The 23,704-nt window shown below is 39.4% G+C and overlaps 2 protein-coding genes across 3 annotated transcripts; one reads left to right on the top strand and one right to left on the bottom strand.

The window, feature by feature from the left end:
* Positions 1–13,117: 13,117 nt before the first annotated feature.
* On the top strand, positions 13,118–16,461 carry LOC9311429 (uncharacterized RNA methyltransferase pc1998). 2 transcript variants are annotated; one of them, XM_021025146.1, is made up of 15 exons: positions 13,118–13,541; positions 13,629–13,743; positions 13,825–13,936; positions 14,027–14,071; positions 14,149–14,216; positions 14,298–14,352; positions 14,438–14,517; positions 14,601–14,684; positions 14,859–14,972; positions 15,105–15,223; positions 15,317–15,434; positions 15,538–15,671; positions 15,776–15,944; positions 16,039–16,118; positions 16,194–16,385. In XM_021025146.1, exons 1-15 carry the CDS (start codon positions 13,381–13,383, stop codon positions 16,291–16,293), a joined length of 1,554 nt encoding a protein of 517 aa, XP_020880805.1. In that variant the 5' UTR covers positions 13,118–13,380; the 3' UTR covers positions 16,294–16,385. The 2 variants fall into 2 exon arrangements, with proteins under 2 accessions (XP_020880805.1, XP_002877022.1); XM_002876976.2 differs by having other exon boundaries at positions 13,122–13,541; positions 15,791–15,944; positions 16,194–16,461.
* On the bottom strand, positions 16,361–19,710 carry LOC9313090 (chloride channel protein CLC-b). The gene is made up of 6 exons (XM_021025145.1): positions 19,316–19,710; positions 18,960–19,160; positions 18,682–18,859; positions 18,036–18,568; positions 16,797–17,946; positions 16,361–16,695 (listed from the first exon to the last, which is right to left on the bottom strand). The coding sequence occupies exons 1-6, from the start codon at positions 19,486–19,488 to the stop codon at positions 16,591–16,593; spliced, it is 2,340 nt and encodes a 779-aa protein (XP_020880804.1). The 5' UTR covers positions 19,489–19,710; the 3' UTR covers positions 16,361–16,590.
* Positions 19,711–23,704: the final 3,994 nt, after the last annotated feature.

Here is a 23,704-nt window from a genome sequence, read left to right as displayed (position 1 = left end):
TTTCCGCTCCCGCATATAGATCGACTTGTAGAGTCCACCGCTGGAAATGAGCTGTTAACGTTCATGGATGCCTTCTCGGGTTATAATCAGATAATGATGAACCCCGAAGATCAAGAAAAGACGTCATTTATCACAGATAGAGGTATCTACTGTTACAAGGTAATGCCTTTTGGTTTGAAAAATGCAGGAGCAACTTACCAACGATTGGTGAACAAAATGTTTCACAATCACCTCGGGAAGACTATGGAAGTCTACATAGATGATATGTTGGTTAAATCATTGAAGAAAGAAGATCATGTTAAACATTTGAAGGAATGTTTTGATATTCTCAATAAATATCAAATGAAGCTGAACCCGGCGAAATGCACATTTGGAGTCCCATCCGGAGAATTTCTTGGCTATATCGTGACAGAAAGAGGGATTGAAGCCAATCCAAATCAAATTAACGCCTTTCTGAACATGCCATCTCCAAGAAACTTCAAAGAAGTACAACGGTTGACTGGGCGGATTGCGGCTTTGAACCGTTTTATCTCGAGGTCAACAGATAAGTCGTTGCCTTTCTACCAAATTCTAAAAGGGAACAAAGGATTCCTTTGGGATGAGAAGTGTGAAGAAGCTTTTGGGCAGCTTAAGGCATACTTAACCACTCCACCTGTACTGTCCAAACCGGAAGTAGATGAAAAACTTTACTTGTACGTATCAGTTTCAAACCACGCGGTTAGTGGAGTCTTGGTTCGGGAAGACCGTGGAGAGCAGAAACCAATTTACTACGTGAGTAAGTCAATGACCGATCCGGAAACCAGATACACAATGATGGAAAAACTCGCGCTCGCGGTGGTAACTTCGGCTCGGAAGCTTCATCCATATTTTCAATCCCATCCGGTTGAAGTATTAACTAACCAACCACTCCGAACAATACTTCATAGTCCAAGTCAGTCCGGACGTTTGGCGAAATGGGCGGTGGAATTAAGCGAGTACGACATAGAGTTCAAAAGCCGGATCAGTATGAAGGCTCAGGTCTTAGCAGATTTCCTGACCGAACTACCAATACCTGGAACGATAGAGCAACCGGAGAACCAAACTTGGAAATTACACGTAGACGGGTCTTCAACAAAACAAGGATCCGGAGTGGGAATCAAGTTGGAATCTCCAACATCGGAAATTCTAGAACAGTCATTCCGATTGTTATTCAAAGCTTCCAACAACGAGGCGGAATACGAAGCCCTTATTGCCGGACTTCGACTAGCACAAGGAGTTGGAGCTAAGGAAATATTGGCTTATTGCGATTCGCAATTAGTAGTTAACCAATTTAATGGAGACTATGAGGCTAAAGATTCAAGAATGGAAGTATACCTCGAAGTGGTGAAGGATCTATCTAAAAATTTCTCGAAATTTGAATTAATCCGTATACCTCGGGGAGAGAATACAACTGCAGATGCACTTGCCGCATTGGCGTCAACATCAGATCCTGAGTTAAAGAGAGTTATTCCAGTAGAATGCATCTCGGAGCGAAGCATTCAAGACAGCAAGGAAACCCTCGTCGTTACAAGGTCTCGAGCAGCGGCACGCGACCGTGGCGAACCAGAGATCGAACCGCCACCCAACAAACGAAGAAAGTCAAAGGGATCAAATACATCTAACAAGGAACCCGTTGTCCTAGCTGAAGAAATGATTCCAGAAATGATGTTAAAAACCGAGCCATTACTCGGGGAGAATATTCTTGAACCAAACGAACATCCCGAACCAGAGCCACGGATATTTCATAAAGTTGACCAAATTCCGGCTAAAGACTGGGGGGCTGACTGGAGGGAGCCAATAAAGCACTACATCACGACAGGCGAACTCCCAAAGAATAAATGGCAGGCCAGGAAAATGAAAGTCGTTAGCGCGAAATTTTGCCTATCAAAAGATGCGTTATATAGGCGAGGAGTTAGTGACCCTTACCTATTATGCATTTTTGGGCCCGAAGTCGAAATCGTCATGAGCGAAGTGCATGAGGGATTATGTGGAAGTCATTCGTCAGGAAGAGCTATGGCTTTTAAAGTTAAAAGAATGGGGTACTTTTGGCCCACTATGATCACAGATTGTGTTAAGTTCGCCCAAAGATGCAAGCGCTGCCAACTCCATGCGCCATTAATCCATCAACCGTCGGAGTTATTCTCCTCCATTTCCGCCCCATACCTGTTTATGAGGTGGTCAATGGACATCATCGGACCATTGCACAAATCAACTCGAGGTGTACAGTACCTTTTTGTCCTTACGGACTACTTTTCGAAATGGATTGAAGCTGAGGCGTATGTTGGTATCAAGGATTCGGCGGTGAAGACCTTTATTTGGATAAACATTATATGTCGACATGGAGTTCCGTACGAAATAGTCACTGATAATGGACCGCAATTCATTTCACACGAGTTTGATGCCTTTTGTGCGGACTGGGGAATTAAAGTTAGTTATTCTACTCCAAGATATCCGCAAGGAAACGGTCAAGCCGAAGCCGCGAACAAGACGATATTAAGCAATCTCAAGAAACGCTTAAGTCATCTAAAGGGAGGATGGTATGAAGAACTCCAACCCGTCCTGTGGGCTTATCGTACAACCCCTAGGCGACCTACAGGAGAAACTCCATTCTCTTTGGTTTATGGCATGGAAGCGGTAGTACCAGCTGAACTCAATGTGCCCGGACTTCGTCGAACAGAAGCACCGTTAAATGAGGAAGAAAATTCAGCAATGCTTAACGATTCACTGGATACCATAAATGAAAGGCGTGATCAAGCTCTAATTCGGATCCAGAATTACCAACAGGCAGCAGCCCGGTATTACAATTCTAAAGTTAAAAGTAGGCCGTTCTTCGTGGGAGATTACGTATTAAGACGCGTCTTTGACAATAAAAAAGAAGAAGGTGCTGGAAAACTTGGTATTAATTGGGAGGGACCTTACATTATTACCGAGGTGGTTCGAAACGGCGTTTATAGGTTAAAAGACCTAGAAGACAATCCAGTCAAGCGACCTTGGAACGTGATCAATTTAAAGAAGTTTTATGTTTAGAAGCTACATGCATTGTTTATGTACATGAACTACGATTTGGCTTGATCCCGAAATGGGTACATAGGCAGCTCGAAAACGAGTTCAGCTATTAATAAAATTTTTGTTTATTAAAGGAAGAAGGTTCGGCTATGCGAACATACAAGAGATTGGAAATAAAGCGTTTATTCAAAAAAAAAAAAGGGCGAAGTGTCCCTCATCGTACACTTTGAACTACGAAATCCTCGTTGACGAGCAGAACACTTCAATTCCTTGACCAGCAAGATCGAGGATTGGCATCATGCAGTCCGGAATTCGAGCAAAGTCAGAGATTCCAAGCTCAATCCACTCTCCGGGGTGAGATTCAAGGATGTGAAGATTTCTTGACACCGTAGTAAGCCTGCGTTGCATCCGGTTAATCCTCTTCCGGAGCCTCCTCTTTTCCGACGTAAGCTTCCGGTGTTGAAGTTCAAGTGCCTCTATGAATGCCGTCGCTGTTCCTTGGTCTCTGATTGGGAGATCCCTGATCAAAGCACATGGGGCTCGGATCTGAGATCTCGAGAGGCCGCGAAGTGGGGAAGGCTGCCTGTTTGGCTCATTTGAAACATCTTCATCCATCATTCCGATTCTGGAGAAGTCGGGCATAGATTCTGAACAGCGAAGATTGAACTCCATACCTGCTAAAATGAAAAGAAGGATGAGAAGTAAAGGAAAATCGAACCTATAATTTATAGGAACCCCATATCCTTAGCAAGCTGCGGATTTTATCCAAGGAATGGAGTGATTCACGGAGAGATTTATGCCCTCTAATGGATCCTGCATTAAAGGACGCATCTCCAAGAATATTTGGAAAGAAAGGAAAGTTGCAAATATTTCCATAAATAAAAAGGGCCGAAGCCCATTACGAGTTTTCTAAAAAAAAAGAGAGAAAAGTGAGGAAGTTAAAGAACATTTATGGGAGAGGCTCAGGAACAGACTCCTTCATCGCCGGTTTAGATTCCGAAGTGGACGCCTTGTTCGTGGCATCCACTTCGGAACGATCTCGAACGCGTTTCCGGCAGTTGCTGGCCTCCTCCTCCAAGTCCTCTTCCTCTTCACTGTCGCAGACAGGGGCGTTCACGGGACCCGGGACTCCTCTAGCGCGGAGATACATCCGAAGCATCTTCGGGATCTCAGCAACGGAGTCAAAGTTCCGCCACTCCCATTGAAAGGGATCGCTCTCCAGGGCCCGTATCTTCCTTTCCACCCGGGCGATGCGAGCCTCGAGCGTCTGCTTTTTGAGTCCCAGCCGCTGCCTCTCTTCATACAAGCAACGGTGCTTGTCGACGACCTAGCATAAAAATGAATGAATAAGGCAAAACAAAAAAGTTTTTAAGTCAAAAAAAAAAAAACTTTGAATATTTACCTTGTCGATGAAGTCGCAAGCCTCTTTCTTCTCTTTTGAAGGGAAGTGAAAGACGGCGTGAGGAAAGAGAACGCCAGCCGGTTCAAATCCGTCGCCGGACAAGAAAAGTGGGCTGCCGGGAGCGTTGGGGGCTACTTCTTCGTTTTCCATTCTTAAAATATTTCTCAAGTGAGATTCTATAGTCATGTTTAATAAAGCCTAGAGGTAGGTAAGCCTTTATTTATAATGATTTAGGGTTTGTCTTGGAACCATAAATCCATTAATGGTAGCGTTTCCGAGTGGGTTAAACCATTTTTGGAAAATCGAGAAAAGGCAATTATCACATTAAAAGACGAGCCGTTCTCTTTAAGAAGGGAAAAAGCAACCGTCGCATTAACTGCAAAAGTTTCTAAGGCCCAAGCCTGACAAGTTTACCGAGTTGACTAAACCCGAAGTGGGGAACTCGCTTTAAGCCGAGCTCAGCTCTCGCATTTTAAAGAGAAAGGTCTGATCAACCTAAAAATCTCGAAAGCATTGCCACAAGGCCACAAAAGGTTAAAAGCGGACTTTGCAAACCCGCATATAATTTTAACCAAACCCCCTTGGGTCACAACCTAGAAAGGTTTAAAAGCCTCCTCAGGCAAATATCTTGTTCAAAAGAAACAATAAAGCCTCCTTAGGCCAAAAATAAGTTAAGTCTTAAAGATAAAGGGACAATCCCCAATTTAAAGTGGACACAGCCACTACGGAGTAATCTCCACCCCGGACTCCGGCTCAGCAACCAAAGTTTCATTCACCTCCTTAATTGGTGCTTGATCAGATGAAGCTCCCTGGCCACCCTCCGCGGTACAACCAACCTCTGGAGTGACCTCTGGTACCATTGGAGCTGCGGGCGGGACAACGTCTTCCGTCTCACTTGGACCTAGAAATAATGATTCCAGTCAATCAAAGGTACAAGGTAAGAAAAAGGTAAGCCACAGGAGCCAAGTGTTACCTGCCCAATCTAAACCCGATTCACTGATAGGAGGTGATTCAGTAAAGAATGCCTCGAAGTCAAGCGGGTTGAAGACCGAAGTGGGAAGAGCTGCTAAGCGACTCCGTTTTTCAGAAAGGTTAGTCGACAGCTCGGTCCTTTCTTGCTCCTCGGAGAAATCTGCTTCATGGATTTGGTCCAGCAGAATCAAGTTGCTTTCGTGCTCCTTGATGTCTGACTCCAAGTCCGACCTAGCTTTCTCGGTTTGCATGAAGCGAATGGCCCCTTGGATCAATTCCATCCCGCGTCCCTTAACTTCCTTTCTGGCCTTTGATGCCGACCTTGCCAACTCAGAATCACGCAACTTGGCTAGCGCCTTGTACTTCGCGTCAAGCTCGATAAGTTGGTTGTTCAGGGTGTCAGCGGTTGATTCGGATTCGTGAAGTCTACCCTGAACACCAGACAGTTCGTCTTGGAGTTTGTAATTCCGGTCATAGTAGTCTTGCAGTTCCCCCTTTACCTGCGCCAACTCCGATGTCAACCTATCGACCTTATCCTCCAGATCGTGCTTAGAGCCATCAGAAGAGTTGAGGTCAGCCTCAAGAGCTGAGAATTTCTTCTTCCACATGTCGATCTCCTTCTCCCGTCCGATGACCAACCCTTCGTAATGTTCGATCATGTCGTTAAATTCGCTCTGGGCCAGACATTATACATGAACCAAAGATGGTGAGTCAGTTCGCAGAATGGCAATGCAAAAAAAAAAAAAAAAAAAAAAAGAAAACGGAACTAACCCGAGATGAGTGGTAAGCGTGAAGCAAATAGCGTTCACGAATTGCAGGGCGCCATTTGTTGAAATCTGGCAAGATCGAACCCGAACGGGTCTTGAAGCATCGGAAGACGCTGCCTTCTGTCTCCATAGCTGCGAGGAAGGAAGAATTGTAAAAATTAGAATTTTAATAAATACAAAAAGTTGAAGTATGTAAATCACCAAACCTGAAAGTGATTTGACTTGAGGGACAAGAGCAGGTTTTAACCTCGAGGAAGCATCTCGAGATTCAGAGTCCCCCTTTTTCGGAGACGCACTCCGAGCAGTCTTTCCACTATCAGGCTGGGAGGAGGAAGACATATCAACCGGACGTGGAGGACCCATTGGTTCAGGAGGAGGAGATGATCGAGGTGAGCGGTCAGTCCGGGCCCTCGACTTTTCCCTCTGCGGAGAAGAATCGCTGCGAGAGGATTTGTCTCTCTTCCGGCGAACCAAGTTCTTAATTGGCTCGTTACTAAAATCATCTCGGGGAGGACGAGGTGAATCACGGCGAGGAGATTGAACCCTCCGAGGAGAACGTGAGTCGCGACGATCGCGACGAGGAGTTAATCTGAAGGAAGCAACAGATCGAGCTCCCTCGGTGCTGCCATCATCAACCAGCAAGGTTCTACTGTAGTCCTTCTTGTCTATAGAAGTCGCGAGGAACTTTTTCTTCTCCTCGCAAGCCTCAGCCATCGGCTTGGAAAGCAACTTACGCTTGGCCGCAAGGGCCCGAGATGACATTCCTTGAGTTGAAGGAGGGGGAGGAATTTGGTGAAGATGACCAGGCGGACTCATCCTGAGTCTGTGGTTAGCTTCCAGGAATCGTTCAAGAGTGAAGGAATTCCAAAGGGTTTCCCCTTCAAGAATTATTTTGAAGAATTCGATGAACTCTTCAGATGGGAGGTTGGAAGCGATGAAAGCTGCGAAATGAAACAACGGTGTTAGTCAATAAAGATAAAGAAACAACCGGGAAAGATACGTGCAACCTAATCACTACCGGGTTTCGCAGACCACTTCGAAGGGAGAAAATCAGCGAGATTTCCAATCGAAGCGGGGGTTTTCTTAATTAGAAACCAAGGATGATGCCAATTTTCATCCTTGTTCGGAAGATGTGAAATGATGTTCCTGTTGGCATTAGGATATGCTGAGAAATATCCCGTTTTCTTCGATGAACTTCTCACGCTCAGAAGCTCATTAAGTTCAGCAACTCCGATAACATAACCGGCCTCCGCCGCGATTGTTATAATTCCAAGAATAGTACGGAGAAGATTGGGGGTTAATTGAGGAAGAGCGATTTCAAGAGCCGCTAGGTATAAAATTAGGGCTTCGGGAAGAGGAAAGGTCAACCCGCAACCCTTGAAATAAATTTCATATACACAGAAGTAACCATCGCGATGGTTTTCTGGAGATTCTGTGGGGGAAGCTATTTGTGCTTCCGCCATAATTTCCGGCGGAATCCGGCAAAGCTCTCTCAATCGCTCGAGGGATTGAAGAGTACAAGTGGACCTATAGTGCGGACCGGCAATGTCACCAGGGCGGGTGCACTCGTCGTTACTAGAACGCCTCTCGTCAAAAGACGGAGACTCGGGTCTATCGGAATCGGAAGTCATTGGTAAGAAAGAAAAATTCAAGATCCGGCGAAGAAGGGTTTTGGTGAAGGAACGAAGAGAGAGGTTTTGATTAAAGTACGAAAGTAAAAGAAGAGAGTAATGGTGAAAAGAAGTTACCTCAAGCTAATGATGAAACGCCTCGAAAGTCGTGTGGGAAGTGGGAAGGTTTTTCCCGTTTTAATAGTAATTAATCAATATACGGTCATAATGATGACAGATGTCACTCGGTTAAAAATGGCTAGTGCCGAAATTAAAGGAGTGATGAGATTTTCGGCGGGAAATCAGAAAGATTCTCGAGCGCAATCTTTGGCCACTTGAGCATTTAAAGACCTCCGAATTGGAATAACACTTCGAAGAACTTGGGGGGCTAATTGTTGGTGTCGGATCCCGCACCAGAAGTACGAGACCAACCAAAGATTGCCACGTAATCAGGATAATGGCCCATAAAGGATGAAGCCCATTGGACCCGTGAGCTGAAGGGACGGTCGAAGTGGTTGTCACCATTTCGAGAATCCGAAGTGACTTCACTGTGACACGAGTTCGGTGTAGAAGACACGGGTAAGTCGGTTTAAGGACACTTGGGCCAAAAGAGGCGAGGCCCATGAAGATCAGGGTCAACTCAAATTCAAACGTTGAGCATTAAAACCGAAGAATCAAAACGGACACATTTAAGAAGAAATAATTGTATTTAATTACTCATTTTAAATGTCGTTTAGCTATGTATAAATATAGAGGCCAATGGCCATGTAAAGGGGATCTTCCTCTCAAGAGAGAAATAATATAGCAATTTTCGTATCAATTTACAAGTTCTTACGTGTTCATTTTTGTCCCTCAAGAATAATCTTTCCCACTTAACAAAATACTTGAGTGTGTGAATCCGACTTCCACAGCCATTCATGCTTGTGTTCTGTCAAAGCTCGGTGTGATACCGGCTTGTTTTCTGGGCGTTCTTCCTCTAGCTGTATTTGTACTAGATTTATTCGTTCGCGTGTTGCACGGGATATCAAATTTAAACTAACTACAATACGGATTATTTAAAAAAAAATCATTTGAATTTCAAAAACTATATATATATTCTTATTTGTTTTATAAAGCAATATATAACATAGAAATTATCATAAATATTTGGTAAATACCACATCATAACAAAAGTTATATAAAATGATAGGTATTGGTACATATATGAAATTTCATCCAGAAGAGAGTTTATTCAATAACTATATATTGTTAGTATATCTTTCTTGAGGTTTTGATCTAATCATACCCCATATTAAAAGTAAATTTGCTGAGATTGCATATCAATTTATAAAAATATATAAACGTTATTCATGTAATTTTCATATGTTTGGAGTACACGATTTACCTACTGAAGCATGACTGTCGTGTTTGAAGAAAGTTTTGACCAAGTCATGAATATCCGTATTTTATATATCCTACCGTACTTACATGACTCAATGGTTTATCCCGATTTTGAATATGACAAACTTATTTTCTAAACTAAATCATCTAAACCATAAAAATTCATTCATTTAACATAGTGAATGATATCATAATGAGTTTGTTTTTGTCATGTACATACACATATTCGATGCTTAGTCAATTTCTCTTCAAACACATTTCTCTATCATTTTTTCTCCATCTTATGTGATGCAGTTATTCGTATCCTAATATCTACTCTCTTTTTATCTTCTATGCGTTTACATTTAATAGAACTTTGAATTGATTCCTAACTCAAATTATTTCCTCCTTCTCAATTTCTTAGCCCGTTTTTTCTTATTAATTACATGATTTTCTTGCTCACTTGAGCGTCATGTAATCTGACGGAAAATATATACTTGTGAAAATTCTCAACACTTATTTAGATTTTTACCTATATTTGAAAATTTTAATTTTTATTTAGAAAGAAAACAATAACATATATAATTCTATTATTTTAATTTTTTCTATTTTACTATAATTTTATTATTAAGATACACTTAATCTTTCTATTTTTTCTTCAATGTGAATTTATACTTTCACACTCTTATTATATAATTCCAAAATTTAAACATGTATTTTCTTAAAAATAAATTATTTATCTTAAAACATTTATACAATCATACATTTACGATAACATTTAACCATTAATTTTTTTAACCTAAAAATTTGATAATAGTTTAATTAAATTTATTGCACTTCATTATTAGCGCTCTCAGTAAAAAATTGATAATAGCCATTAACTACTATATCTAAGTAATAATTTTAATTATATTGTTCCTGATAAATATAAATATACAAAATTAAGAATATTTGATTATGACATGGTAATATTCTTTTAGATGGTTAACATGTTGATGTGGAGTTGAACTCTCTTTAAACAATACTATTAAGACCAATGAATCATTTTATAACCATATATAATTCAATATGGTATATTATTATTATTTACATATCAACTATAAATAAATATCTAGGAAGTTATAACAACACTATAGATACGCCTATATTATACATCTATATTTTAATATTCATTCGAAATTATTGTTGCATTTCCAAATTACTTGCTATTGTTTCATATAACACGGATATATTAAAATTAATAGAACAAAAAAATTAAATAATTTCATGTAATCCCGAAATTTGAATATCTTCTTATTATTATTAAAAAAACATCCTATAACCTTCTATTTTAATTTAATTCTTTTGTTCATTGTAAATTATATTTGACGTTCCTTTATAATTCTTAAAAAAGATAGGTTTTAAAAGTTTTAAATTTTATATTTTTAATAGTTATTTTTTGTTTGTAATTGTTTCTAATTAATTGTATAATTAAAAATCCTTTTGTCCATCCTAAATAACAAATTAATTGCTTTGAAATTATTATTGGTGGGACCCATAATATTATTTTGGTGATGATGTGGACACTCTAAGAAGAGAGAAAACTCTCTCATTTGCATGTTTAAATTGTAAGAGCATGTTTAGTGGGAGTCTCTCACCCATACAAAAATATAAAATATTGAAAAAGTAAAAGTGAGTCTCTCATTTGAGAGATTTTGAGAACCCATGGAGAGATTTATATGACACATGTCTAAATATAATTGGTTATGAATTTTATTTATAGTTTAAATTTTAAATTAAAAAATAAATTATATAAAAGTTATTAAACTAATATATTTGAGAGACTAAGAAAAGGTTCTCCCACTGCACATGGTTTGAAGAGTAAGTCTGAAATTTCGGTAGTGTAATCTCTATCTAAGTTTGAGCTGAGCAATTAATTTTGAGATCTCAGATTGAATTTATGAAGTGATTACTATGGAGATTTGGATTCTGATTTCACACTATTGATTGAAATCTGTAGAAATTGTCAAATTAGCATTGGTCATGGATACACACACGCTTAAATCTGTCTCAGATCTGCCTGGAAATTTCCGTTCATGTAAAATCTCTCTTTAAACTTGAGATTTTGTTTTCATCTTTTGGTCATGATCGTGTTGTTAAACTATTGCTCGTTTCATATATTGTATTTTGCTAAAACTCAAGGAATTGTTGCATACTTGTTATGGAAATATGATGATGATTTTCTTTTCTTTGGTCCTTTGATAAAAAATGATAACGAAAATAATGTTATCATGTCGAAATGGTTATCTATGGCATTCTTATCTGTGCATATTCATTTATCCTTATAATTGCTCCTATTCATGATGCTTTCTTTTTATAGAAAAACACTTTTACCATAATTAAGAAGAAAAACGATTGAGACTTGTTTCATTTTTTTTTTTTTTGTTGTTTACGTTATATATAATATCCGTCATCCGACGCTTACTAATTTACTAGAATTGAAAAACTCATTTCAAGATTCTTGACTTCGTCAACAACTCTTTCCGATTCGTTTCTAAGTACACTTTAAAGCATCGCTGATTCAGGACTGCTTTTCTTTTCTTCTGTGATCGATCAATTCTAGACATTATGGTAAAAAAAAAACTACTTTCACTAGAGGAAAATCTCTCTGTTATGTTAAACTTCCTTTTGTAAAAATATAGCAAATATTAAGTCATTCAATATATAGACTTGTTAATTCTTCTTCGTAAAGCAATATAGAGAGTTTATTTTTTCGTTTACCTAAGAAGAAAGAAAAATCTTAAAAGTATGTGCAACATATACAATTATACATGGAGGAAGAAGGCACTCTAGCACGAGAAGAAGATGGCCTAAAACCCGAGGCCTACGATCTTTACTTCAAGGATTTGGGGTCGCAATTTGCAGACAAGAGGACGATACTCTCTTGTTTAGGATGCATGGATCCATCCATGACTCTGCCAATACAGTTTTGGAGGCTGAGCTTACGGCATTGAAGCGAGGACTAACGGAAGCCGTGAGTTTGGGGATGACTCATATCTTAATCTGCTGTGATCATTATCAGATTTATAACTTGGTAAGATTTCCTTGGTTCATCAGTAAAAATATGTCTTTGCTTCAATATTGTAGTTGATGTTTTGCCGTTGAATGTTTTCAGGTCACGGGGAGATGTGCGCCTGAGCAAGAGAACACTGCGTTGCTAATGGATGATGTGCAACGCATAAGACAACAATTGACATCTAGCATCCCTGTTCTGATGACTGAAAATCAAGCTAACTTTGCTTATAAACTTGCATTGGAAACACTGGTTTCTGAAACCAGCATATGTATGCCTCCGAATAACACAAGGTGCTCTAGATCTATGAGATGCTGCAATGTTTCGTGTCATAGTAACTTGTCATGCAATGATTGCGAGAGGTTGGGTACAAATCCTACAGCAATGTGGCTTCAATGTAAAAAGTGGCTTCAATACTATTGGTGGCTATTTGAAGACCACCAATAATATTGATTTAAGTATTGTATTCTCACATCTCAGTCTCCTATCTACCGTACATTGCATTTATCCGGGGTGCACGTCTCAACATACGAATACTTCATAATTTATGATTTAGGAAATATTTTAGGATTTCCATTTTCTTATTTACTTTTCCTAAAGTCTTTTACTTTATATTATATTATAAATAAGGGTCTTATCAAAATAATAATAATAATAAGGATTATGTTTTGTTTGTGAAACATATCGAAACAATTAAAAGTTTTGGAGGATTCTATGGGATTAGGCCGAGGGATAGTTCTCTTTAAGGAATAAGGAGTTTGTACTCTTGTTACTCTATCGTTTTGTTTTTTTTTTTTTTTTTTTTTTTTCTACTATTATACTAAAGGTTTTGGGTTTAAAATTGGATTCTATCTCTATATACTCATTTCTTGGTTTAAAATTTAGGCTTATTTTGTTATGCGATTTTATATTATGCAAATTTTGGCGACTTATGATATTACCAATGGCAGCCACAATATCACTAATGGAGATCAATTGACGAATGTGTTGTCTATTAAATTATTAATCTATTTTTTGTTAGACACTCCCCAAAAGGATATGTAAATCTCAACCGAGTTGGGATCGGGTCGGATCAATCCGGGTCGGGTCTAATTGATTTTGGTTTGATACAAACCGGGCAGAGATATTTATGGACTTTATCCATTCCCGCCACGACAGAGTAAATCTTTCGCCGGCGATAGTGAAGCAGCAGCGATGCATTCGTCGAGCCTTTTCTCGTTCAGCTCTCGTTATCCAATCATAACCTGCCGCGTGTCACCTCCTTCCTCGCCTACCTTCGTCGCTTCCGTTCCTCTTCCGCCGTCAAGCTCCTCCGACTCACTAGCTTGCTCTCTCCAATGTCCTCATTTCCAATCGTACGCTTCTCTCGCCGATAAATCTCAATCTCCTAGTCTCTGTGATAATCGATTCGATTTTGCTCTCTCTTCTCTGGATTTTCTCAGGTGCTCAGGTTGTACGCAGGAGTTCAATCTCCACCGTCCAGCTGTTGTCGACGAAGCTTCAGGCTTCTTCAAGCGTTACGGCGTCGAAGATTTCACTTTCGATAGTTGTAGACTGGTGCTAATTTCTCACTTCTTCTTCTTCTGATTTCTCATCGTTTTTGGTTTCTGGTGATGAATTTTTGGATCTTGTGGCCAGTGGGGATGGAGATGCCGAGCAAAATTGGCTGTTCGTGGCTCATCTGATAATGCATTGATTGGATTGTACCAAGAAGGAACTCACACCGTTGTTGATATTCCCGAATGCAAATGTAGTTTTGATTACGCTGGTGATAATTTCTTTACATTGATTTTGTGGTTTTCATGATGGTTTTGATTAGGTTGAGTTATGAATTTTGCAGCTCATCATCCTAATATTAATGCTGCCATTGAGTTACTGAGAGAAGGTAGTAGTAGTTCTTATATGTGTCTTGCCATTGATTATGTGTATTTGCCATTTGATGAGTTTTTGCTATGATTTAAGGTATTAAGGTGTTTGATGTCGTGCCATTTGATGAGGATCAGGGCACTGGGGACTTACGATATGTTCAGGTGGTTAATGTTTGAGTCTATATGGATCTTTTTCTATTCAATCTGGGTGAAGTGTGGTGATGAGGTTTTTTAAATCTGTAGATGGCTGTTACAACGCACAGTACAAATCTTCGTGCTCCAGAGAGATACAAAAATGGTTGAACATTTTTCTTTGGTTTAGTTTCTTTGCACAGTGATATGCTGAAATAAGAGTAGTTGCTGAGTTTAGATATTGGTTTCAGGAAAAGTGCAGGTGTCTTTGGTTTGGAACTCGAGAAATGAGAGATCTCATAATGCAGATAAGTTGCAAGCATTGTCCAGTGTGAGTTTTTTGGATCTTGTGGTTCCTTTCGCTTGTTTCATTATTTTTTCTGCATTAATCACTTATATATCTCTCATTTACAGTACTTGTGGAGAAAGGGTGGACCAAACAGCAAGTTTCACCTGATACATTCTGTCTGGGCTAACTTTCAGACATCAACCAACAATGTGAGCTAGTGAACAAGATTTTCTTATGCTAGGTCCAAAGATTCATGAAATATCAGTATCAAATTATAGACTTTGTTCTGGCAACATGTTGTGAACTGGATGATTATCTTGTTCCTTCTTTTTTTTTTTGGTTCAGTGACTTAACATCAGACTTATTTTTTTCGTTTGCCTTAGATAATTTTTGGAAACAGATGGAGGCATCTTTTAGGTGAGAGAGATTTCTGGGAACATGTAGGAGGAATTGACATATCCTTGGATCCTTCCAGTTTTGGCCAGGCAAATACACGGGTGAGCATGCAGATATTGAGTTAAGCTTTATGAGCTGGGAGTAGATCAGCACATTTGATTTGCTAGTTTTAGTGAATTTTCGTATCAGCCTCAATGCTTTATGATTCCTAATATGTCCAGTGTTTTTGTTAGGCATTTGATAGCTTGCTTTGGAAACTGCATAAGTATGTTCCTGGTGGATCATCTGTTGCTGATCTATATGCAGGAGCCGGAGTGATTGGATTATCATTAGCTACATCAAGGAAATGCAGGCAAGAACAGAGATTATTCACATCTGTCCTTCCTCTAATATGTTTATATTGAGAGAAGATTGACCCCAACTGTATACTTTAACCTGCTTTCAGTTCTGTGAAATGCATTGAGGTTAACAAAGAAGCAAGGCTATCTTTTGAGAAAACAATCCAGCGGCTGCCGAACTCAGTGGACTGCAGCATCAGTTGGCACCATGCAGATGCTTCAGTTGTAAGTTGTGTTTGCATTTAGCAAAAAAAAATATGCCAATTTCCTAGGATTTGTTTCTAAACATTTTATTGATGTGTTTTACCTTGTATTCAAAATTCTACAGAACCCTCTTTCGTGGATTATAGGATCAGATGTAGTCGTTGTAGATCCTCCTAGGAGAGGTCTTGATGCTTCTCTCCGTCAGATGTTGGAGTCTGTCCCCTCCATTGAGAAAAGAATGAGGTCGTCATCACAGAGGTTGTTACATCTCTTCCCAACAAAGTTTTGGATTTCCATCCAAATACAATCATTTATACCCTATCATCCAAACTCAAAAGCTAGTTCTTTATGGATCTGTTTATTTTCTCTTGTTCCAGTTCAAGCACAAACGCAAAAGAGGAGAAGAGGCCGTGGATTTTGAGAGCAAAGGAACTTTCAATTCAAGCTGGCAACAAGCTGACCCCTGAGGAGAACAATACACTACCGCAAAGACTCATATATATAAGCTGTGGTTGGGAGAGCTTTAAGGAGGTACTAGAGACAAACACTGATATCACTTCTATACTATAAGTCACCAAACAATGCTGCCGCTTTAGTTCATTCTAACTTTTAAACAATTTCTTAGGACTGCAAGTCGTTGTTATCTAGCAGAGCGTGGGAGTTGGAGAAAGCCCATGGCTTCAACTTCTTTCCCGGAACCGACAGGTATTATGGAAACATTTACTTCCATTTTATACTGCACAAATATCATTCATGCTTATTTTACAATTATGTTTTCAGCATTGAAGTTTTGGCCGTATTCAAAAGAAGGGTTGCGATCAAGAAAAAGAAGAAATCAGGAATAAAGAAAGTGGGAATTAAGAAAGTGCGTGCTACATAGAATCACAAGACTCTTATTAGTTAATGTCTGTAACACTTGAACTTCAGAAGTTTAGGAGACCATCTAATAGATGAGAAAACAGTTTTGCTCTGTTCCTGTTGATAACACGTTATGGTTCTCTCTTTTTTGTGTCATTGCAAATAGAAAAAGAGATGTGTGCAATATTTATCTTATCAACTTCTGTTGGATATGAAGAAGAAGTGCAAAACTGGACAGATACATCTTCAAGAATGAGAAGAAAAACACAAGGCTGCAAGCGATATTTTACAACCACAGGTAAACAAAGTAAGTAGCTCTTCAATGTGCTTTTCCACCTTTGGATTTTTCCAATAGAGGAAAGGCTTGTAGAATGTTGTATGCCCTTAGATCCTGCCTGGTTAAGATACCTACCACAGGACACATCTGCAAGAAATTTGATTAGCAATAGAAGTTAGTGTCATTAGATTTGTTTAGAGGCTTTAGCAAGCATGGAAGTAAAAGAGAGTTAAGGCATATAAACTCACTCCTGAAGCTTGAATCTTGGGAACAATAAGCAAATGACGGAGTCCCACTTGCCGGAATAGTACTAAAGCCTTGGCCACAGACATGTTCTCCATGACTGTGTAAGGTGTTGTGTTAGTAAGAGGATGAAGATCGACATACATTTCCATTTCAGCGCTTCTGATGGCCACGTCGTCAAAGTTGTCTTCTCTCTCAGCCAATTCATCCCATGGAAACTTTTCCCTTACCTCCCACTCCTCTGTTCTTCTTTTCTCTGTCAAGAACCATCTTTTTTTCAGAACTTTAACGAGGTGCGCTCTCAGGATCAACCCGTGGAGTTCTGTAGCACTAGTTGGTAGACCCACTTGAGGTACTTCTGCTTCATCTAAAACAGGGAATGCATTATGGGTCGTGTTCTTTAGCACATCAACTATTTTTGAAACCTTTTCTACGCCTTGCAGGGTTACAACTGGGGGCTTAGCATCACCAAGCTCACCAACGCTGAGGTTCCTCATCCACGGCTCTGGATTTGCTTCTAAGAAAGGTAAGCCCTTTAGATGCAATATGATATCATAGATACTTGGGTTGAAGCTGTCTCCCACAGTTTTGGCAATCAGAAGCACAATCATTGTAATGGGAAGCAAAAGAAGGTTGTTGGTGAGTTCGAGGAATATAACACAGAGTGACACAGTCATTCTCATCGATCCAGCCATGAGTGCAGCTGCACCAAGGACAGCATAAAGCCCTTGGTCAATACTTGTGTAGGATCCCATCGCAGCACCAAGCATTCGGCCATATGCAGCACCCATGAGGATGATGGGAAGGAAGAGACCAGACGGTGTTGCAATACCAAATGTGAAAAGCCCCAAGATGCAGTAGAGCACAAAGAATATCCACAGGGAACCCATGCCAAACTCATTGGGGGTGTTGGAAGAGAAAAGGTTTCTGACAGCGTCATCGTTGGTGGTGAGAAGCAGAGTAGCTAAATCATTGTAGTAACCTTTTGGGCAGTTGAACTGTTTGAAGTTTCCCGATCTTCCATTCGTCGGGCAGATTTCATCTATCGAGGGGTCACAAGGCTTGCATTTCGCGAGGAAAGGAAGACCGTAAAGGCAAACCGATGTGAAGAGTGATACTGTAAGACTGAGAAGCACCTTGTGGATCTTTCCCTTCCTGCAAAATGACCAAACAAGGTAAGTAACTAGCTTAACGGAAGTTTCACTATGTTTGTCTTTAGAACCTATTGAATAGCTAGCACTTACTCGTTGATGAGATTGTAAAGCCGGAGAACTTTATGCAGGAAGTGATTATAGAGGCTCCCAAGAATTCCACCGATTACACCAATCAACATGACAGGGATTATGTCAGTTACATGGTAAGTATAAGTTACGTGACTCACATCAAACATAATAAGCCCTCCTTTTCCAAACAACCCACACTTCCCTGAATTGCAGATCTCTATGAACTCTCTTAGAACAACCACAACGACCGCTGTACTGAAGAAAGTCCGCCACAATAAGGCGCTTCTCCACCAAGTGGCCACTTCCTCAAGGGCGAAAAGCACACCTCCAACAGGTGACCTGAAGGCTGCACAGACTCCAGCAGCTGAACCACATGTAATCAGATCCCTGCGGTCTCTATCGTTGTTGAAGTAACGAAGCCATCGCCACTTGATACGGTGGTTGTCTGTTCCGCCTTGTCCAAGCAAAGAAGCTATGCAGCTTCCAATGTGAACCAGAGGACCCTCTTTACCCAGATCAAGTCCAGCTGCAACCGCTCCAATGCTTCCAACAATCTATCAAACCCCGCAAATTCGTGAGTCAAAATTCAAATTAATTCATACATAATATCTCTGTTAAAAAGTTCTTCCTTAATACTATTAACAAGTCTCCAAATTCAGAAACAAACCTTAACGATCATAGTAGTAGCACCAAACATATTGGGAGTATCAACGCCATTAAGATAAGCTTTGATCTCAGGAATTCCAGGTCCAGCCGCCGTAGGAGCAAAGCAAACACATAGCACAGACGCCACCAACGTCAGTCCCAAATTCGCCCCAGCAAGCACCATCAGACCTGTAACATATCTGTTTCCCCCAACAAAACACTATCATGTGTGACCATCACACATTAAAGAAGGTTACAAAAACATTTTGATCTTGAATATTTTCGATATGGATGATTTACCTTTCTTGGGTGAGGAAGTGACCAACGGCTAAAAGCTTGTAGCCGGCGATGTTTTCAACAGCTAAGTTGATGAGAGTAGCGATTAAACCAGTGAAAAGACCAACAAGACAAGCTAACGTCCATTTCAGGAACACGTATTGAAGTACTTGTGCCTTTGATCTTTTTCTCCAATCATGCTTAAACAGATCGTTTTCGTTTATTCTGTCAATATTTAGATTAAAGATTAAAAACTAAGAATTCAAAATTATGCAGAGAAGAAGAGGAAGAAGAAGACAATATTTAGATTAAAGATTAATAGAAGACCCTGAATTCAAAATTATGCAGAGAAGAAGAGGAAGTAGAAGAAGAAGACATACTCATAGTCCAAGCTTTCGATATGGGAAACCTTGGCACCAACCAAAGCAAGAGGAGTTGAAGAAAGTGTTCGATTAGCCTTAACCAGAGGTTGGTTAAGTGTGTTGCTCTCTGGGTCTGCTTCTCCATTGTAATTACTATTGCCACTAATCTGGTTTAAATCTTCTTCCACCATCTCTGTCTCTGATCACATAAAGATGAAACTCTGGCTTTTGGTCGGAACCTCTGCAACAGAACTTTTTAAGGTTCTTATAGAGCTTTCTCTGTTAACAAACCACTTCTGGGTGGGTTTTTGTTTTTTGTTTTTTAAGTATTATTATTTCATGCAAATTGGTTCTCTGGCTTTTATCTTTTCTTTGCTTTAATAGTTTATAAAAGTCTTTCTATATATATATACGTGTATATGAAAAAAAATTGTATATGAATAGTTCTAATTGTTTGTACAAAAAAGAAGAAGATGAATAGTGTCTAATTTAGTGTCTAATTTTAGTGGAGACGACGCTTATGCTTGTGAGAAGGTAACAGATAGAACTATGCATGTAATCCATACATATGCTAAACTACAAGACGAGACAATGATTGACCATTTTAATATTATGTGTACAAATTGCGAATTTTGTTATTAAAAACAAAAATTGTGAATTTTTATTGTATAACGTAGGGATAAGATTTTTCTATATGTGGCCTTGTTTATATATGAAAATATATATAGTAATTCATTTGTTATTCTTTAAACTCATACTAAGTGATTTTGGTAGCCAACGTAGGGAGGACATATATACGCGTTGTGGCCGCTACATTGGCTGCACTCAAGGCTTTTAGAGGGAATATTTTTTAGCCTCCAAATTTCTAGATGCGTACTTCAACAACATAGGCTATACATCCACAGTGCCGGTCCAACATATTTTGATATACATTAAAGCTTCATATAATGTTTCCAAATTCCAAAATACACTTTAACTATAAAAATAGTTGAAAAATAGTTGAAAAGTGTTGGGGTCGGATTTCATCCCATAGCACCGAGCCGAACTTCGAACGCCTCGGGGAACTTCTGAAGACACCTCGGTGCAAATTGCCATTCACCTCGGGTCAGACCGCCATTCACCTCGGGTCAGATCGCCATTCACCTCGGGTCTTTGCATTGGTTGCCTCGGGGAACACCCGTAGTCTGCTCGGGGTCTGTCAGCAGGCTTGTGAACCCGAGCCGGCTCCCTTCAAAGTGCCCGAGCCGGTTCACTCCGGGAAACCGAGCCGGTTCGTGTCGAGACCCCCGAGCTGGCTCTTTCCGTGAACCCGAGCCGCTTTCCCTCGGGAGCTTGGGCCGTGCCTCTCTTGTCCCCGAGCCGGTTGCACAAGTTCTCCGAGGCGAAGCCTTCATCATCACCCGAAGCAAAGGCTTAGTAAATATTCTTCTTTAAAGGTATCATTTCCAAGCAAGTTATCATTTCCGAAAAAGAAGGATATTTCCGATAAACTCGGAAATGATAAGGAAGAATCGCGAAGGATCGATTCAAATCGGGAAATCTTCCAAAAACTCCGAAGAATAAGGAAATTGTCCTAATCCGCGATATTCTGGCCGACTTCAAGATAAATGGAAATCTTCCGAGAATATCGCTGGAGAGGCGGTTTATCATCCCTATATAAAGAGATTCAAGGCTCAAAGGAGAGGGCAAGCAATATCGCTCTAGAATTTACACTACGCAAAGCTCTCACAGCACAAACACCTTTTTCTTTTACGATCAAACTCTTGTACGATCAAAATCATCTTTTCATCAATAATATCAAGAACACCATCTTTGGTATCAATTGTTTCTGTTGTTCTTTGAGAATTCACGATTATCGTATCCCTAAAATAAAACCCTAGACAAATCGTGATTGTGTTAGTTTCGACTTCCACAAAAAGTCCAATTTTTTGTAAAAAAATCACATTAAATCAAAATTTCACTATAAAAAATACTAATTAGTTTATATCTAAAAGCCCAAAAAATTTCTTAAAAGGTCCTGCAGAAAATATTTATGGTAAAAAAACTTGACAAAAATTTGTGTTAAATGCCCTTAAATATTGGGGTCCGAATCCATTGCTTCAGTGGCTTGCCCTGTGGGCCGGACCTGTACATCCATGTCCACGCTCCACGTAAATATTCCCTCCATTTTCGTTGGGATCTCTAAATGAATCTTGGAATTCAAAGAAATGAGTCTTCTCATCCGGACTAGGTCTATATTTCAGCAACATTACATGGAAGCTGTTGCTACGTCTAAGTTGCTTGGGCGTGGGAAAATAAATGAGATTATCCTCGTCAAAAGCAGTTGCGTTCAAGACAGCGATAGTGACTAGACTCTTCTCCAACAGATCAATCAATACTTGCTCAAATATTGCTTCTCCCTTTTCTATATAGCGCCTGACAAAATCTTCAAAATAATGAACATTAAAATACTTCGGGTTGTATCTTTGGACGCCTTCCGGAAAACTTTTGGACAACGCCAGAATATCTTACTTCTGAATGAAATTATTCGTGTTGGATATCTTCTAGATCCGTTGTTTTTTGGTCTATAGATCTATGAGATTTTTGGACAATCAATCTAACAATAACTTAGTCGGAAGGCATTCCAAACTCGGGATAGGCAGAGTGGTAGCCCGAAGGGCCTAGCCGTTAACACGGTGGACCAGTCCACTATGTAGCACGTCGGTGCGTTCCTACCGGGGCCGACCGGATAGCCGATAGGGTTTATCAAAAATAAAATTAAAAAAAAAAAAAAAAAAAACTTATCTTTAGATCTCATCTGAATTTTTGGACAATTCATCTAACATTCTCTTTTGTTTTTGTTTTTTTTTTTTTTCAGAAAGCAAGTTTCACTCGGTGGGATGAAGATCCTGATCTTGGGAGTGTAAACCGGTTCATCAAATAAATAACTACTTATGTTGGTCCATCCCAATAACAAGGCAGCTGGAAGCTCAGACGAAGTTAGACGACAATCGTTTAACTGATACGGACCAACATTTATCCATTCAAAAGACCGTGCAAATTGTGGTTGAACATAATCGCAGATGCAAGAACATGCAGGACCAGATCAATCGTGGCAAGAAAAAGAAGAACAGAAGGAATACTGTTTTACGTGAAAATGGTAGTTTAAATTCCATGCAAGCAGCAGGAGTTGCTCTTAAGTCCATAGGAACTTTCTTGGAGAGTGAGGGTCCTCCTCTATCCTTCACTTACGAGTCTAGGAAAAGTTGCACGGTAAAAAACAATTTTTTGATTTCAGATAGGTTTGTCGGGTCAAACTCGGTTTAACATAAACGCGGATTTTTGAACGCGATTTTTTTAATTTCTAATCGCAATTATGGAAATTAATTGAATTTAGTGAATTGGGAAGAATTTTATAATTAGGTGGAATTAGAAAGAAAAAGAATAGTACATGGGAATTAGGAAGAGTAAGTACATGATGATATAAGTTAAACAGTTATAATACGGATGCATTTGCTACGGGCAGATTATTTGATTTTTCTATATTGATTTCGGAGCTAATACGATTGTGTTGTGTTTATGATTCTATAAAGATGCCAAACTCACTTAATTAATTTGAGTTTAAAGTTTGTAGGAGGCCGACTATATTGTCGACCTTCTCGCAAGTGATAATAATACGATGTCTCCACATGTTATGATTAGTAAAATTTATCATTTGTGATTTTGTAAGCATTTCATTAAATATGTGATTAAGCATTGTCATTGGTCTAAATTTGTATAGAGTTAGATTGTAATTTTTTTTTAGTTGAATTATAATTATCATCTAGTAACATCAGTTTTTGATATTGTTAAATATAAAAATTTTAATCTAAAATCACACAGAAATAGCCAAAAATCGGATTTGTTTGCAAGTAGAACTATCAAAATCTAGGGTTTAAAATGTCTTATAGCGATACGGTTTCATATTGTTGCGTCCTAATGGTCTAATTGATATATACCTAGATACAATAGACATAGTTTTGTACATCTTATCAAAATTTGTTCAAATAACAAGAAAACAATAATCATCCAGTTGGCTTTGTTTTGGTTGAAAACTGACAAATGTCACACTGTGGATTAAAGGTAAGTTCCAACTCAGCCATTACATCGGACAGATCATCATTAGTATCTTCTGCAGATCTAATGGTAGGCCTGGCCGTTCGGATATACGGATTGGGTTCGGATCGGGTTTTTTGGCTTTAGAAAATTAAGACCCATTCGGGTATTTTAAAACTTTGGGTTCGGGTCGGGTTCGGATCGGGTATTTCGGGTTCGGATTCAGGTTTACCCGAAGTATCTAAATATTAGAAATTTTGTATCCGATTCTATGCAAAGTATTGAAAAATACTCAAAAAACCCGAAATTTTGTATCGGGTTTTTTGGGTTCGG

This window comes from Arabidopsis lyrata (assembly GCF_000004255.2).
Source record: "Arabidopsis lyrata subsp. lyrata unplaced genomic scaffold ARALYscaffold_5, whole genome shotgun sequence".
Lineage (NCBI taxonomy): Eukaryota > Viridiplantae > Streptophyta > Magnoliopsida > Brassicales > Brassicaceae > Arabidopsis > Arabidopsis lyrata.
The sequence above is the reverse complement of the archived record's forward strand: the minus strand, read 5'-3'. Positions and strand labels throughout refer to the sequence as shown.

Bases quoted from the DNA above. Each gene is read 5' to 3' on its own strand.
- LOC9311429 (XM_021025146.1), top strand. From the start codon at position 13,381: ATGCATTCGTCGAGCCTTTTCTCGTTCAGCTCTCGTTATCCAATCATA. The intron at 13,937-14,026 runs GTAGTTTTGATT...TGAATTTTGCAG, and splicing joins TGATATTCCCGAATGCAAAT to CTCATCATCCTAATATTAAT. The intron at 16,119-16,193 runs GTATTATGGAAA...TTATGTTTTCAG, and splicing joins TTCTTTCCCGGAACCGACAG to CATTGAAGTTTTGGCCGTAT.
- LOC9313090 (XM_021025145.1), bottom strand. From the start codon at position 19,488: ATGGTGGAAGAAGATTTAAACCAGATTAGTGGCAATAGTAATTACAAT. The intron at 18,569-18,681 runs GTTTGTTTCTGA...GGGGTTTGATAG, and splicing joins CTACTACTATGATCGTTAAG to ATTGTTGGAAGCATTGGAGC. The intron at 16,696-16,796 runs GTGAGTTTATAT...AATTTCTTGCAG, and splicing joins CCAAGATTCAAGCTTCAGGA to ATGTGTCCTGTGGTAGGTAT.